We start from the raw sequence: 16,795 nt of genomic DNA, 5'->3' as shown, positions 1-16,795 counted from the left end.
TTCCAGTGTTAAGAACAGCAAGCAATGGGAAGAAATGATGTAACTGTTTCAACTTTTAAAAACAGCCAGTAGGTGTTAACGTACTCTGAGACTATGAAACTGTTTGCGATCTAGCCATTGTTATATTTTCTACCTTTTATGAAATTAATAAAAAATAAATAAAAACATTTCTTGTGCATCGAACCTGATGTAGGTTTCATTTACGACCTAGCTGTGTGGAAGCACAACATGAGAAGAGGGTGATATTAGTCTTTGGGATGAGAAGCTCTTTATCATCAGAAATGGAGGTGGAGAAAATGGCTACGGTAGCATGTACGGCACTAAGAATCTGACCTTTCGCATTCGCACCACCTCCGTGCTCGTCGTCTCAGACTCGTGCTACCCCAGGGGAGGAGAGAGGAAGACGTGTTAGCATCCCCTGAATGTTGGCGTTAACACTCAGATCTCAACCGTGGTATAAGCACGTCTTCTGACATGCAAGACGCCTGCATCTGACACTAACCTGGATGTCCCCATTCATGGTGGATATCAGTGATGAGTCTAGTTCTCTCTGGTCCCTCCACACTGCTGGCTACAGCAGCAAGAGATACACAGTTCACACTCAGACACAGAGAGCGATCTCAGATACTTTAGCATCTTTCGCCACAAAGGCGTTGTACCATTCACAATAAAAGACTTTCTATGAAAACACAACATTTGTTATCACTTTTTTCCACACATATTACATTACCAACATTTACAACAGCAATCAGAGTAACTGAATACCTTGGCGTCAGCCCCGGCTTCGATTTTTGAGGGCTCCACAGCTTCTACGGTGACCTGCAGCTTCCGTTCCTCCTGGCGGCTGGTTTTGATTGGAGTGGAGGTCTGAGGCTGGTCGAGAGTGGCCATGGGGATTCCCGCCTCCATCAGAGCAGCCTGGGAGAAGACCGGAGCACTGACAGGGCGCGTGCCCCTCTGGGCGCTCGCAGCTAAACAAAACGCAGACAAAATGGAAATGAGTGAATGTTGGGTTTTAGCACTGAGCAGGCTGCGAGTGGAGAGTTTTGTGAGGATCACGGTGAGTAAAATGCACACGAAAACAGATATAGCATTAAAAATAAAACAGCTTAACAAGCATATGGCACACTTAGCCTCAATGCTGCACAGGTATACTGTACCTCATTTGTTTCCTTTGCTCTCATTTAAAAGGACAAGCACGCATAAGCGTAAGGATGTGATGTGGGCCAGAAGCAGATGTCCACAAAGTGGATCAGTAAAAGCGGTTCTTGTTATATTCCAAACAAATGCTGCAAAAAGGCATAAAGCTAAATGAGATTGAACCAGGGAAATGACGACGTTAAGAAAGCATTATTTCTTCAATCGAAGGTCCGTGAATAATGGAAAATGCTAGCTGTGAGCCAGTGTGTCCCGTGCAGAGGTAGCAGCTGTTAGAAATGAGTGTTTTTATGAAGCAAACAAGGCATGACCGTGTGAGGTTTTTTTTAGCCACACACAAAACGAAAAAACTCCACACAAGGAAAAAAATACCTGACGCTTTGAGGTCACCCTCGAGTAGAACAAACCAATTATCACTGACACGTGTTTGCGAGGGTCTTTCTTCCAGGATCCGTTTCTCAAACCCCGGTCTCGTCTCAGAAATCGTAATCTTTTTCGTGGCCGCGGCAGGAGCAGGAACTGTGACCTGTGCTGGGAGCTGCTCGCGCTCCGAGACAGCGGCTAATACAAACACACAACCAGGTGTTACTCACCTCAGCGAGAAATGTTTCGTATGTATTGGCATACCAAGCTCTTTGGGATTATACCTGATTTCTTAAGGGACTTATCCAGAAGAGTAAACCAATCATCTTCCACCTCTCTCACTGCTGGACGTGGCTGCACCACATCCTGCTGCTGCTGCCGTATTCTCTCCACTACTGTAATTGTCTGCTGTGCTGTCTGCTCTGTGAGTGTAAGCTCTTTAGCAGGTCTTACATCAGGATATATATGGATGCGTTCCACCCCAGCCGCTGACAGAGTACAGAAAAAAAAACTAAAATGAGATCTGCATGAAGTTAAATATTCCCTCTACCTAAATATCTTAAATGAGCATTTTCCCCTGACATACTGCACCACCATACAAACACAATATAACTAAGGCTGGTGCAGTATTTCTGCATTCGTTTATAATGTGCTCCTAGTACAACATAATAGAAGTCGAGCACAGTTGCCATGTTATTCAGTCTGATAGCATCTCATAGCAAAGCCGCATGGCCATACAAGCAGCAGAATACCTGGTGCTTTTGCTGCTACATCCAGCAGCACAAACCAATCATCGTCCACTTTTCCTGCTCTTGCCATTTCAATCTTCACCATCTCCACAGGTGGCCTCACACCTTCCACGATCTTCACTCTTGCTTCAGTGGTTGCCACTAGATCAATAATAGGTTTGACTACAGCAACAAACACAAACATAAACGTAAATACATCTGATGCAAACTTTTTGCGCACAGCTTCACACAGCACCCATTCGGCGTAGAAATCTACCTGGTTGTACGACCACAGGCTTTTCAAACAGGACAAACCAATCAGCTTCTCTCTCAGAGAGGGAGGCAATTTGGCTCGCTCTAATTTCAGACACACTTGTCCTGTCTTGCCCGCTGTCCGCACCAATTACTGTCTTCTTCCATTTTTCGGTCACCTCAACCTCAAAAGTCTTCATTTCTGGAACGATCTGAGCTGGAGTCACTGGCACAGACAGAGTCAAAGGCGTTGAGTGATACTGCTATGACCACCATAGTCCTCTTAGAATATTATGTTTCAGTCTGAATTTACTGTAATACCTGTTGGTATCATGACTTCATCACGTGCAGTACCAAACAGAGCAAACCAGTCATCCTCTCTCTCTGGCTGGGGAGGCTGTGGTGTAACCTGGTCAATCTGAAGCAATCTCTGCTCTATACTTTTCACTTCAGTTGAAACATCTGGATAGATTTTAGTCTGCATCGACATAGAAACTGCAAAACAAAATTTTGATTTCAACACCGGCTACTATGAAGCACAAGATAAATCTTTTGTTGATCTTATAAAAGCACATTTGTGAGCTGCAGATACTTATAGGGACATCTGGAATACCTTGCTTGGGAGCCACTGCTTCCACTTTCTCCACAGCAGCATCCTCAACAACAAGCTCCCGCCTGGAATCAACAGCCTCTGCTTCAGTCAAGGCAGAAACACTCTCTCTGGTGTAAACCTCAACATACTCAGCCATGGAAGCTACCAACAAAGAAACGGAAAACTCGCTGTATGACACTTGAGGCAAAAAGTGAATGAAGAAACAGCAGGAGCGCAGCGGAAAATCTGCTCTACCTGGAGCCACAAATGAGGGCTGCCTAATGGGAACATCCAGCAGCACAAACCAGTCATCTTCTCGCTCTTTCACATCCTGTAGAAGTGCTACCCCCTCCCTTTCTGGCAGCATTTGTTTTGCGTCAGCACCTTCAACCAAAATGTCAACTCTTCTTTCTCTCTGCTCAAGAGCTGTTACTTCAATCAGAGAGGCACGTTCCTCTGGGTGAGCAGCAATTCGCTCTGAAAAGGTGACTTAGTAAAAAAAAAAGAGGAAAAAGCTCAGGGACTTTGAAAATAAGAGTACCTGCAGTGCTTAGAATAATTGGTTCTGCTAAAGCTGTGAGCCAGCACAGGGGACTTTTATGAATACCTGGTGGTGCGTGTGACGTTTGTCTTGAAAAAACATCCAGTAACACAAACCAATCATCAACTTTGTCTGACACTTGGTGTTGTAGCTTTTCTCCTATATATCTCGATCCGTCTTCGATTGCTATTTCTTTCCTCTCTTCCATGTGAGTAACTGGTAAGCAGAGTCAGGAGAGGCATCTTTAATCGCCAGCATTAACATGCAATTCTTTCATGAGCGAGTAAGGACAAAATAAAGCACAAGGAAGTTTCAAAAAACAAAACAAAAACAAGACCGAGCAGTACCTGATGGCCCAAAAAGCTTTTGTCGGGGAATAAAATCCAGCAACACAAACCAGTCATCAACCCGTTCAACGCTGATATGTGGTTTTTCTTTCTCGGGGTTGAAATGACCACCCTTGTCCACTTGAACACGTTCCACATCGGCAACTATGTAGGAAAGTGAAGACAGAATATTTGAGCGCGACGGAAAACAAATGCCCAGCTGGAAGAGAAGCTGGGCAGTGGTGGTTATTCTCTCTTTAAAAAATACATAGGCCGTATGAAAATCTAAAGTCGAGTATATCTTACACCTCACTGCAGAAATCAAAGCAAAAGAAAAGAGCAAAACGAAAGCCGGTTTGGTTAATATAATGCTAGTGCTTCCGGACATGTATGTCTTTATGGTTTTGATGATATTAGAATATCAGAGGGATTAGCATACTTTACCTGGTGTTTTGAAACCAGCTTTGTGTGGAGGCTGATCTAAAAGTATGAACCAAACATCATCAACTCTCGCCTGAGACAGACCTTCTGACCTCTCTGGAACCTCCCTATGTGGCCTCTCCTCCACCACTTCTGTCTTACGCCACAGTTCCTGTCTTTCTAACATCTCCTCTGATGCAACACTAGACTGTCCCTGCACGTCTTCCATGCCTTCCTGCTGCTGCCCCCTCTCTTGTACAATAGTCACTATCTTCTCAGTCCTATGCTGAACCTTCTTGTATCCTGCTACAGCAGCAGAGCCGGCGACGTCTGCATCTTGCCACTCCTGTTCCATTTCACGCAGTTTCTCTCTAAAGCTATCGTCTGTGTCTTCTTCACCCTCCCACTTCACCCGTTTTATTTGTTCTTCCAAGTCATCCACTTCACCCTCACTTATATCTATTCTCCGCACAGATTTCCTCACCACCATGTCCGTTATAACCCTGGATTGGATTGACTGTCTCTGCTCCAAATTGCTCTCTCCTTCCCTTAACGCTTCTACCACTTTCTTGCCCACTTGTTTTTCGCTCTCCCGCTTCACCATGATGTCTTCCTCCTCAGGCAACAAGTCCTTTAAAAACACCTCTTTTATTTGTTCTTCCAATTCGTCCACTTCGCCTTCTTCACCCTCTTTTATAACTCTTCTCCTCACAGATTTCCTCACCACCATTTCTGTTACACCTTTGGCTTGGATCAACTGTTTCTGCTCCATGTCTCTCTCTTCTTGTTTTAGCTTTTCTACCTCTTCCTCCCCCAGTTCTTCCTCTACTGCATGCTGAATTCTCCCTGCAATTTCATCAATTTCTTGTAGCCTTTCCTCAAGATCCCTCACGTCCCTCAATCTTCCTTCCAAAATTTCCTTCTCTGTAAATGCATCCACCAACATCACTGTTTCCCGCATCCTCCCAATCATTTCCTCAGTGATCATTTGCTGTTCTTTCACGCTTATGACCTGCTCCTCCTCCTCCCCCTCCGTGGTAGAGACTGGAAGAGTGATACAACAAACCATTTAAGTGCTGCAATTAATTGTTTTTTTTACCATTTTTTACCCAAAAAAGTGTGAAGGTTTTTGCAGAAAGCCAGACAAAGAAACTCACGTTGAAGTTTTTCAAAATGCTCAGAGGGAGACACGCTGAGCAGACGGTCAAAGTACAGGAACCAGTCATCCTGTTTTATCACCACTGGTTCCAGTTGGTGGTCCATAGAGCTCGTTTTTGCCAAGCTAGTTTCAGCTGACATCAAAAAACAAGGTGCAACATTTTTTGTATCAGGTGATCAAACAACAACAAACTTCAACCAGCTGAAACGAGAAGGCCACGTGGAGCCACGCGCCTGGTTTCTTACTGAGTAGTGCCGTGTGCATATAGTATGGTGGCAACATGAATGAAGTGCATGTTAAATTTGCGATATTTGACGCTACCCATGCACTATAAAGGTAGATACCTGGCTCTTCAACAAAATCAAAGGGTGAGATAAATGGAATATGAGGCTGATGATCCAGAAGAATAAACCATTCATCTTCCGTTCTCCTCTGCTGGTGATCGTCATCGCTCGCCAGATCCAGCCATGGCTGACTGACTGTCTGGATAATGGTTTGAGGACCAGCAGTCCCAGTCTCCGTGCCAACAGTACGCCCCTCCTCCTCCTCCCAGGACTGAGTGAAATTCTGCTCAAACTCCCTTCCGGCTGTGAAGACATGACGAGGTGATGCCAGTTATGTAATGGTTTTGCTGCAGAGATGACGACCGGCTGTGAATGCTGCACAGCGCTTCAAGCAAGCAAGATTTCAAGCTTTTGTGCCAGACTTCTGTGAGTCCAGTAAAGCGAAGTTAGTATAAAGATGAATGAAAGATGCCTTTTGCACTTTGGAACACAAACAGGCTCCAGATGGAACCCGTTACAATGATGGGCACTGGGGCAGTGATGAGGGAGGTCAGTCAGTCAAAAATTCAAGCATAAAGGCAAATGAAAATAAGCAAATGAAAGCGGTTGTGCAACACACGTTAAGTGCAAAGTTATGAAATGAAAAAAAAGAGGAACAAGAGCCTCAAGACTGGAAATACCTGTTTAGAGTTACATTTGTGAGGAAATTTATTTAATTTCTTTCAGATTTCAGTAACCAACAATACTGTGGAGTCACACCGGGGAAAGTACAGGGTACGTGTCCCATCTCATGTATCAGAATAGGTCACTTTCCAGACAAGCTAACTGTGCTGAACAGCAACAGTTTTGCAGGTATGGAAGCAAAGATGAATGGAAAAATGATGCAAAAAGGCTGTTAGATCCTACAAAGCAATCTGCGAGTAGAAGGTATGCCAAAAGGCATCACTTCACACACTTCGAAGTACCTGTGAATTCGGAAGAAGGCTGGGGTCTTTCAGATACCATCAGCAGTGACCAATCATCAACCTGAGTCCTGGCTGATGCCGAGACTACCTGCAGAAACTGGAGAGTTTCATCTCCAGGTTCTATAGCAAAAGAAGTCAGAGGGCACCTTATTGGACCTGTGGTTTATTGCAGGACACACACACACACACACACACACAGGTGTGACAACATACACTCACGCATACCTCCATCTAGGTTGCGAGACAGCCTCTTGCTTGCAGATCGTGTGAAGCGAGGTGCCGGCCGGTCGATCATGGAGCTCGCCTGGCGGGTCTGGGCCTGAGTACGACCGCTGTACCGGAACTTAGAGCCCAAGGCGAGGAAGCGACGTGAAGAGGGCGGCTCCACTGTTGAAACCCTGAGCAAGAGATATAAGAATTACATTTTAATCTACACATTATTTGACCATTACATGAACACTGTGGATTCAAAATTATAAACCCTGCACTGTCTTCTTTAAAAAAAAAAAAAAAGGATTCGTGTTATGTAAAAAGATTAGCAACATGTTTGGATTTATCTCATTAAACAGACAAAAGCTTTAAGAGTGTTCAGCTTTTCCTCTGTGGTTAAAACTGCTGTGGTGCCAATACAGGGCTTAAGGTGGAGTGAGGAGTTAGCCAATTAACAAGTGGATAGGGAGGACCTAAGTGTCACTCAGAATCAAAGCGTTGTTACCTGAAGAAGGTATGATGTTCAACACAAACTTTCCACAGCTTCTTTGAGGCTTTGTAGTTGGGCAGCTTGAAACCAATGGTGCTTTCATACTGCTCTTGCTAAAAGCAAAGAAACAAAAGTCAAATTCAATGGCTCCATAGCGACATTATTCTGCAATTGTGAAACACAGTTTTCTTTAAATAGTGAAAGAAACTGAAAGACATCTGAAAAGCTGGATGTATCTTATCATTCTTGCAATCAGTTGGCTCAGTCGCACAGTTACATTTATGTGTATAAGAAAACCAATAGCAATATAAACTAACAGTACTATTACATTTTATACCAGCCACTTCTGCTGAGAAATAATAAATAAGTCTAGGGGGTTAGAGTAAACCCCCCCACACACACAATCTATTGGTTATTAAAAGAAATCAGTTCTTTACATTTTTCAAAGCTAAGCTCAGAGGAAATCTATGGAAATTGGATCTGTATAGAACAATACAAAAATCAATACAGGTCAAACATACAGACTATGTAAAGTGAGATTTACCTCTGACGGCCTGATTTTGATAAAAAAGCTGCTCCGTTTGTATGAGATCTTGAGCACTTTGGGCCAAGGGAAACGGTTGATCCTCAGCTTGTCTTTGTAAACCATCAGACCACTGGAGCAAACGCCCAGCATTATATCAACACCGTCCAGATCCTGCATGCAAGAAACACCACGGAACATTTACAGCCCTGACCAAACACCGCCAGCCTGCTCTTGCAATAATCAGTCACCGGGGGGCAGACTTTCTCACGAAACACGAATGCTGTTTGAGGTCATGGAGTTTAGGATGTTATTAATCTCTCTTTTTTTTTTTCCAAAGGGGGATGACATCAATTTTGTAATTAAATATGGATGCTACTGCTGCAATACAATGATGCTATTGTAAAAAGAGCATTTTAAAATCGAATAAAAATCAATACATGCATACATACTCGTGACATGCTTCTATGAAAAAGACTGGACCACGTGTTAAGAAGCAAACCATTCATCCAAACCAGTAAAATAATTTTAAAAATAAAAATAAACATACCTTGGCTTGGTGCAGGTCAACTCCATACATGGCGAGCTTCTTGGCATTTTCCAGAAACAGCAGGTCTGCCTGGGCTGGACTCATTGATCTGGAGGCACACACGATAACGTTTAATTCAAAGACGTATTTTACTGTCAGAATCATTTTTGAGGCTCAATCATCTTCAAGCAGCTTCGAAAATGAATTAGGTTCCTTCAATGTATGCACACTGGGCTTAAATGAACACTGTGAAAAGGGCGTGTCTAGACAACTCCTTAATGACCTGTATGTGCGGTGCAGATCCATCACTTTTTCCTCCAGCTCTTTGCTCTGTCCGGGGGCCAGGTTCAAATCTTTAACGTAGTCTGTTCCATGGAGCTCGGGGTCATACTCTCCGAGTTCTGACTGGGCTGTGTAGGAGCCCAGCAGGGACAGTGTGACAAAGGAACAGGGAAGAACACCAAGCATAATGTCCTTTCTCAGCTGGAGACACAGAAAGTACCTGGAAAAGGTGTGAAACGATTAAGGAATTGAGTCTATGAACATTTATCCTGGGTTGAATAAATGCAGTGCAAAAGCTCCCTATTGCCTCATGTTGATCCATTCCTCCAAGCTGATGCTTGCTCACCTGGTTAGGTCTTCAGTAAGCTGAGCTGGATCAGGAGGGTAGAACTTGACGTTGAATGTAAACTCATAGACAGCACCTGGGACCTGTTTCCGTATCTCTTTGGTGGGTTCCAACCATGTCTGAGCAAAACGGAAGAAATGCAAGAAAATTTGCTCACTTTTTTTTGCACTGTCATTCATAACATCCAGTTATGCTCCAAGTAATTAACACTACAGAAGGGTAAAACCATCCTACCTTGCTGGTTGGGGTTTCCCAGTGAGCCAGGCCAAAGTAGTCTTTCTCCAGGAGGTTAACATGGTCACACACCTTTGTAAGAAGTTCTTGGCCTTTAGCATGTTTCTAAATTTGAAAGAGAAACGCAGACATGGGACACACGGCAAGAGAAACTCTTCAGTTTCCATGTTTATCATCACAGAAAAGCAAACGCAACAGTGGTGCATTTTGGGAGGGTTTGCTTACATCAAGTTCACACTCAAACTGAGCGTCGTCCAGCAGGGTGACTTTGCACTGCATGGTCTTCTGACGTTTAGAGCCTTTAACCTCTTCAGTCTTCTTTTCTGTCTTTTCTTTTGCAGGCTTCTCTTTCTTTGCCTGCTTTTGTTCCTTTTCCTCTTCTTTGATTGGCTCTTCCTTTTCTGCTGGTTCTTCCTCTATTTTCTCCGTGTCCTCCTGTTTCACTTCTTCCACTGCTTCAGGCTCTTTTATCATAGCCTCTTCCTTGTGTTCCTCTTGGGCTGGCTAAAATAGTCAAAACCAGACAATTGCCAAAGTGTGTTACAAAGATGAAAGAGAAAGTGGGAGACATTATACAGAGCACCATACTAAGGTAGTACTCAAATAACCCAGGATGAACCCGAGCGGTTGATACTAGCGTTAGTTCAAACCAGCATGGGTCATCTTTGTTTCAGACCAGCCTTTAAGCCCAAGTGAGCACAGTGATGCTCACTGAGCAAGCTGTCCACATAAAAAATTCATTAGAAAGCAAAACCCAATCAGCAGCATGAAGTGCTTTTTTTATAACCTTTGTCTGCAGTGATGTTCTTTTTTAGCCCTTGTTTTAGAAAATACAGTTAGAGGAGTTAGATAAATCCGTCTGGAGTCGGTCTACAGCACCTCTGAAAGTCTGTAATACCTCTTTTCCATCAAGGTCAGGCTTCCTGGGATCTTGTTATCACAAGGACATTGCAAACAGTCTGAAATCACGGCAGTCAGCTTAAAAATAGAACTGCACATTACTCCAAATAAATACGGTCTGTTTTTAGTGTTAGCTTTGTTTTTTGGTAGAAATATACAGGCAAAATATATTGTTTGACCCGTAAGTTTTGGAGGTCTGTTTAGGAGAGGCTGCCATATCTTTACATTTCCAGTGATCATGCTAATTTAAGCCAACTGCCTACTGGTTCTACTTTCATCTTAATCACAGCGAATCTTAGAACAAGTACTCTAAATGTGAGATTGTTAGGACTCACCTGCGCCTCTGTGCTGCTTATAGAGTGCTGATCAGCAGCCTGTTCAATATCTGGCTCAGTTTTAAGCTCGGGCTCAGGAGCAGCAATCGGTGCTTTCACCTGCTCCTCACTTGGTCCTTTCACTTCCTTCACTTCCTTCTCCTCTTTCTTTCCTTTGCTCTTTCCCTTGTCTTTTTTCTTCTCTTTGTTCTCTTCTTTTTCCTCCTTTTCTTCCGGCTTTGCTTCCTCCCCTTCTTTCTCTTTCTTCTTTGCTTCTTCTTTCACCTTTTCGTCTTCTTTTTTCTTCAACTCCTCTTTTGGTTTTTCCTCTTCTTTTGTTTTTGCTTTTTCCTCTTTCGTTTTTTCCTCTTCTTTCTTCTTAGCTTTTTCCTCCTCTTTCTTCTTCGCTCTCTCGGCTTCTCTGGCTTTTTCTTCTTCTTTCTTCTTTGCTTTTTCCTCTTCCCTCTTTTTTATCCTCTCTTCTTCCTCTGCTTTCCTTTTTGCTTTCTCCTCCTCTTTCTTCTTTAATTTCTCTTCTTTTTCTTTTTTCTTTGCCACCTTCTTGTCAACCTTTTCTTCCTCCTTCTTTCCAGCGTCTGCCGCCTTGCCTTTGACCTCAGCAGTTTCCTTCTTTTTCTCTTCCTTTTTCTCCACTTGCTTTTCCTCCTTTTCTACAGTCTGCTGTGTTGTCCCTTCCTCGTTTTGCTCCTCTTTTTTCACCAACTTTTCCTCCCCCTTTTTTGTCTCCTCCTTTTTTACTTTCTCTTCATCCTTTTCTTCTGCTTTTTTCTTGGCCTCTTTCTTTTTCTTTTTGCTACCTTTCTTCTCTACTTTTTCTTCCACGTTCTTTTTCTCTTCTTTAGGTTCTGCTTTGTCGTCTTTCTTTTTCACTTCTTTCACCTCTGGTTTTTCCTCCTCTGCTTTGGCCTCCTTGTCTTGACTTTTCCCTTCTTCCACCTTCTCCTCTTCTTTCTTATCTACTTTTTCCTCTTTGTCTGCCTTTTCGTCTTTGGCTTTTTCTGCCTCAAACACCTCTTCCTCTGAGCACTGCGATCGGCGCTTGAGGAAAGAGGAGAAGAGACGAGAAAGGCCTTTGCCAGCAGAGGTTCTGGTACGAGGCTTTAGCTGCTCCTCCTCAGGGGAGGTCGCTGCTTCGGCAGGCCCAGGCTCAGTGACCTGTTCCTGGGCCTTTGTGCTCGACTGCTCTCCCTCTGGGTCAGATGTAGCCGCCTCTGCCTTCTGCTTGTTCTCTGGTTCGGGCTCAGCACTACTGGTCTTCTGCTTGCCCTCAGTGTCTGCCTCAGTCACGGCAGTTGCCTCTGTTGTCATGGTAGCCACTGCGAAGGTGAAACAGAAGGGAGTCATAGATGAAGAAAGGTCACAGCATTGATGGTGTCCAACAAACCAGGTTAACTTAACACTTCATTTACACATACGCAGTTTTGGAACAAAAGTTTTTTTTAAATAAATTTTAGGACATTTTTAAACCATTTTTTGACATTTTACAGGTAAAACTAGTGACTTTTTAATCAAGACAGCAACTATCACATCAGCTACACAAAATTTACTAAAATCTGTGGATTATTTCCTGTTTTAAGCTCTATCTAATCTGCCTTTCAGTCATCGCCCTCGGCTCAGATTGCCAGCGGAACAGATAATGTTTTATTTTATGACACAAACAGGATTATTTCTACCCGTTCCTGCTTATTTTCTCTTAAATATTCTGCATTTTGGCTTACACTCTTAATTAACAATAAGCTATTTTTCACTGTAATTTTCATTATTGCTTCAGTGTATCGTTAGCTGCCTACTCCTTAAGAGTGCCTATTATTTATTAATATTCCAGGAAACATGGAGCCAACTGCCACCTACAGACTGCGCCGTGACTCAAACACACGCACGTATTTACACATGCACAAACATCATTTCATCGCACAATGGTCCTCCTTGTTGCAGAGTGTTTCTCTGTCTGCACAGAGATCTCACAACAGGCTCATTAAAGCTCACTGACACAAAGGAGGCATTCTGCTCTGGATTTGCCTATTAGCACTGTCTACATTGGGCATGCCTGGCTCTTCAAATCACACACGCCCCTCATGCTTAGGTCATCTAAGGCACTAGAACAATATGACAATAAAGACATAAATAAACCAATAAAAAGCTTATAAAGTTTTTTAAAAGTCATTCCTAATGTCTAAAATTGCAGGTCAATAAATTAACTCTTACTTCAGTCACATTTTGCTCTGCACAGTATTGTTATTGTATATGTCTGCTAGTAATGAGTAAATAAGCCACCTGATTACTCACACAATTTCAAATAGTTTAACACATCGAGATTTAAAAAAATATTTCTTAGAGGTTTCACGTCCATCTCATTTTACCTCTTGTACTTTTCAACCTCACTCGGTTAAGGTGAGGCTGACTTCTGTCAGTATGTAACAGAGCGAGCATACCTGCCCGTGTTATTACAATCAAAATGATGTGACTCGCAGTCCCAGTACTTGGGCCCTTTAATGAACACAACTTTGATCCTCTGCGGTGGCAGTGTGAGGACAGATCTGGTATATTTAGAAACTTCTAACCAGCTGATTAAATCACACAGGGACTAAAAAAAACTGCAGGTATTGTGCAATGGCACAACACCTCGCTTAAGCAAGTTACAGCCACTCGCATCGCAGATCAGCTCCTTATTTCGACTGTGCCGATGTGCACGCTCCCCTGAACTAGGTCTCGTCTGACTGGTGACGAATGTGGCTGTGTTTTTGTCTCGTCCATATGTAGTTCAAGTCCCACCCTGGGCTGGGGGAGGGGTGGGGGATGGGAAAACGCTAGACGGGCAGACGGGCCAATCTTCCAGATGCACGGGGCCGCCCCCGTTGGGTGCAGCCTGGACCTCTATACCGTGCACTTCCCACTGGCACTACAGGACAGCGGGAGAGGAGGAGGGGGGTACACATAAGAACAAATCCTCTTTAGCCCTCCCATTGTTTGTGTCCAGTGACCAATAACTGGGCTGAACACTATAACTAATCCTGCCTACCCTTCCCCCCCCATAAGACCCCCCCCCCGTAGGCCTATTCCCTAGGTCACCACACACACACACACATATGCACATACACACACAGATAGTGGTATGCATCAATGCTCACAGTCTCCTTTGGGTCTTTTAGTGCTCTGTCATCTCAATTCTGATTGTCAGAAAGCAGACATGCTCCTAATGGACCAGCTGAGCTTGTGTCTGCTGCCTCCTCCATTTTGTGTTGCCTATCTAACATCTCTGCTGTCACCCAGCTGAGCAGGCCCAACCTGCATCCTGACCAATTGAGACGGCGACCGTCACGCCACAGGATCTCAACTCACAGTTAATTTCTAGCAACGTGACTAATATCTCCTCCTCTTACACATGGATGAAATGTTGCTGCACCGAGAGGGATAAAACTGCCCTCAATACCATATAATTAGTGTCTCTAATGAGCTAAATTATAGATGAAGCAGGCCACCCTCCAGCATAAGTGAGCTGCTGGATCAGGTGTGAACAGAACTGGAGTCAAAAGAGGATGTGATTTAGAGTTTATTATGCTCTTAATTCATCTGAAGGTTATTTAAAAATCTGAAAATAGGTGATATGATTGAGTGAACCTGACTTACAAGAAAAATTGCATATGCTTAGTTATTAGTTATTAGAATAACTGCTTGAACTGATGCTAACCCAGCCACACGATCAAAGCTCTATTTATCATTCTCACACTCCGAAAATATATTTGTCTCGCTACTAAAACCGTCACACTGTTTACCAGTGACGCTGCAGCAGCACCGCTGTGTGCATGTGTAATAAAATAAAAGCAGAGGGCTGAATGAAGACGAGCTTGCAGAGACGCAGGAGGAGGAGGAGGTAAAGTGTATAAATAGCAACGTGTGCGCAAGAAGCTGGGACTCATTAGTTGGCCTTTACAGACAACCTCATATCTATTCCTGTTCACAACACGTGTATACATGCGTGCACCATCGCAACTGCACACTCAATTCCACTTAAAGCCCAGTTTTTGAAAATGGATTTAATCTGAACGAGTGCACTGCTCCGTCATTATCAGCACTGACCGCTGACTTAAAATAAGCGCGGCTCCCAAAATAACTGCAACGACGTATAAATACTAGAAGACAACGAAAGCATGTTTCCTGGGCACTGACAGTAGGCTTAAGGAATTAGAAGGAGTTTAGAGTTAATCAGCCCCCAAGTGACCAAGTGAGATTATCTCCATCTACCTGCCCACAGGATCTCTCTCTCTCCCTGTCGCCCTCCACCCTGATTCGCCAGCTCTGTGCTCCTCATCCTACATGCATCTGTATGTGTGTGTGTGTGTGTGTGCGTGCGTGAGCAAGGAAAAAGAAAAGCTGGCAGAAGCACAGTGGTGATCCGCTGTGCTGATTCATGGTTTTATGTGGAGCCCCGCCTACCTGGCTGAAAATCAACAGAAATGAACTGAAGACCAAGATATCAGCCCCTCCGCCACATGGTGGCTCCCATTAACCTCTCCTTGCAAACAGAGGCACACATGACAACATACACGCCAACACGTGCCTCGCTAACCTATTCGTGTGCGGTTAACATAGAAGCCTGCCTAGCAACACTGTGAATACAAGCACACGGGCAGGGATTTATATCCATATTTCGTCTTTACAGTTTTCATAAACACGTTTCTTAAATGATCACAGGATGTAAATTGCTACTGTGTAGTTATGGATTATGGACAGGAAGCATAGACTGACTACAACAAATGAAATGTAGCAATCAAAGATTGGGTCCACAATCTCCCGTGTGAACCGGAGGACGGTCGAACAAACGGTGTTGGTTTCCAATGGTTTATTTCAGTCTGGCTATCAGTGTAAACCTATCCCAAACTCAGTGCCACACCAATCAATACACACAGATGGTGTCTGTGAGTGTGATGTTGTAACATGAACCGACATGGGAAAACAATGAAGTACCGTGATTGATTTACTGCGGTTGCCCTGAAAGCAATTTCGAATCCTTTTCCAACATTACCTCAGCCGCCGCCGATTAGAGTCATAATATTTCTGTACATTGTGAACGAAAGCTTCTTTCCATGTTGCAGAGACATAGAAATACAGACACGTTATAAGATTCAGAATCAGCTTTGTGCCATTACTCAGTTTTCTGTCATTAAGTGAAAAAAATGTCTAATTTGATCCTAGAATTATTTGTGAAAAGGTTATGTTAAATTTACTTTTTCCTTGGTGTTTAATAATCATAATCACTGTCCTAACTCATGAAGGAAAGAGCAAATGGCTCTAAGGGATGCAGAGTCTGTTCCCTGTTTGGTAATGCTCATACAACACAGTAGTAGTCTAACTGCTCGAATGCATCATAACTCCCAAAAGAGGATTAACATCAGCAAGCTCTTCTGGGACCTGGATGACCTCACTCTCACACAGAAAGACCAAAAACATCTTTGCGTATCACTTCAGCAGCTCTGTGTCCACAACACTGCTGATTCAGCAGTGCAGGAGACCCTCGGTCTTATCTGTTATTTTTAACCTCCGTGTTTACCTCTGTTGCTCATGCCAGCACTTGCCAGTTCTGCTGCATTAGTTCAATCCGCGACACTCTCCCTCATCCGCCCTACATCACATCTGCAGCGCTTCATAAAAGATTATCTGACTATATATATTCAGCAGTATCATCAATGGAGGTGAGGCTTATTGGATGAGTTGCTCCGAAGTACGCAGGCAGGAACAAGACAGACACAGGCACAAGAAGCCCTGTGGTAAAGATGGGCATCTTTTAACCCCTAATACACTCCTCACGGTGCAAAAGCGAGCAGAAAATATGAAATCCAAAGCAGAGCAGCACCAATTAAAAATAAACAAACAAGCAACAACTGAACATCTGAACAGAGAAGACAGACACAAGAGCATCATCAGCAATAACACATTTTAAGTATGATTTAAGAGACCTAAACAGGGCGGCCATTCTCAGGCATCCCAGTCAATACTTTTAAAGCTCTTTATGTACCTGTCAGACAATAAAAAAATAAATGAAATAAAATAAATTAACAAAAAAACAGTTTTATAGAAAACCTATGTTTTTTCTCTTGTTATAATCTATGTTTATCAATTTTTTTCAATCATAATATATCAGGATTACTATAATAAAAAGA

General features: G+C 43.4%; 1 protein-coding gene across 23 annotated transcripts in view; it reads right to left on the bottom strand.

The window, feature by feature from the left end:
• LOC113031337 (uncharacterized) overlaps positions 1-16,795 on the bottom strand; it is a 31,583-nt gene that overhangs the window by 9,939 nt on the left and 4,849 nt on the right. For 11 of the 23 annotated variants that reach the window (XM_080307932.1, XM_080307928.1, XM_080307923.1 and 8 more), the window contains exons 2-26: positions 10,638-11,953; positions 9,628-9,906; positions 9,403-9,507; positions 9,169-9,287; positions 8,824-9,042; positions 8,562-8,649; positions 8,033-8,185; positions 7,504-7,601; positions 7,014-7,186; positions 6,789-6,908; positions 5,884-6,126; positions 5,538-5,672; positions 4,405-5,424; positions 3,982-4,125; positions 3,701-3,850; positions 3,349-3,582; positions 3,115-3,255; positions 2,823-2,996; positions 2,527-2,727; positions 2,274-2,432; positions 1,806-2,009; positions 1,531-1,719; positions 766-971; positions 503-571; positions 334-378 (exon numbers count right to left, since the gene is read on the bottom strand). In XM_080307932.1, coding sequence (XP_080164058.1) covers positions 334-378; positions 503-571; positions 766-971; positions 1,531-1,719; positions 1,806-2,009; positions 2,274-2,432; positions 2,527-2,727; positions 2,823-2,996; positions 3,115-3,255; positions 3,349-3,582; positions 3,701-3,850; positions 3,982-4,125; positions 4,405-5,424; positions 5,538-5,672; positions 5,884-6,126; positions 6,789-6,908; positions 7,014-7,186; positions 7,504-7,601; positions 8,033-8,185; positions 8,562-8,649; positions 8,824-9,042; positions 9,169-9,287; positions 9,403-9,507; positions 9,628-9,906; positions 10,638-11,945 — 5,976 coding nt within the window. In that variant the 5' untranslated portion in view covers positions 11,946-11,953. Of the gene's footprint in view, positions 1-184; positions 212-333; positions 379-502; positions 572-765; positions 972-1,530; positions 1,720-1,805; positions 2,010-2,273; positions 2,433-2,526; positions 2,728-2,822; positions 2,997-3,114; positions 3,256-3,348; positions 3,583-3,700; positions 3,851-3,981; positions 4,126-4,404; positions 5,425-5,537; positions 5,673-5,883; positions 6,127-6,788; positions 6,909-7,013; positions 7,187-7,503; positions 7,602-8,032; positions 8,186-8,561; positions 8,650-8,823; positions 9,043-9,168; positions 9,288-9,402; positions 9,508-9,627; positions 9,907-10,637; positions 11,954-16,185; positions 16,214-16,795 lie in introns of those variants that run through there. The other 12 variants (XM_080307926.1, XM_080307927.1, XM_080307938.1 and 9 more) reach the window with 8 other exon arrangements.

Source organism: Astatotilapia calliptera, chromosome 11 (assembly GCF_964374335.1).
Source record: "Astatotilapia calliptera chromosome 11, fAstCal68.1, whole genome shotgun sequence".
Taxonomy (NCBI): domain Eukaryota; kingdom Metazoa; phylum Chordata; class Actinopteri; order Cichliformes; family Cichlidae; genus Astatotilapia; species Astatotilapia calliptera.
This window is presented reverse-complemented; position numbering and strand designations above follow the sequence as displayed.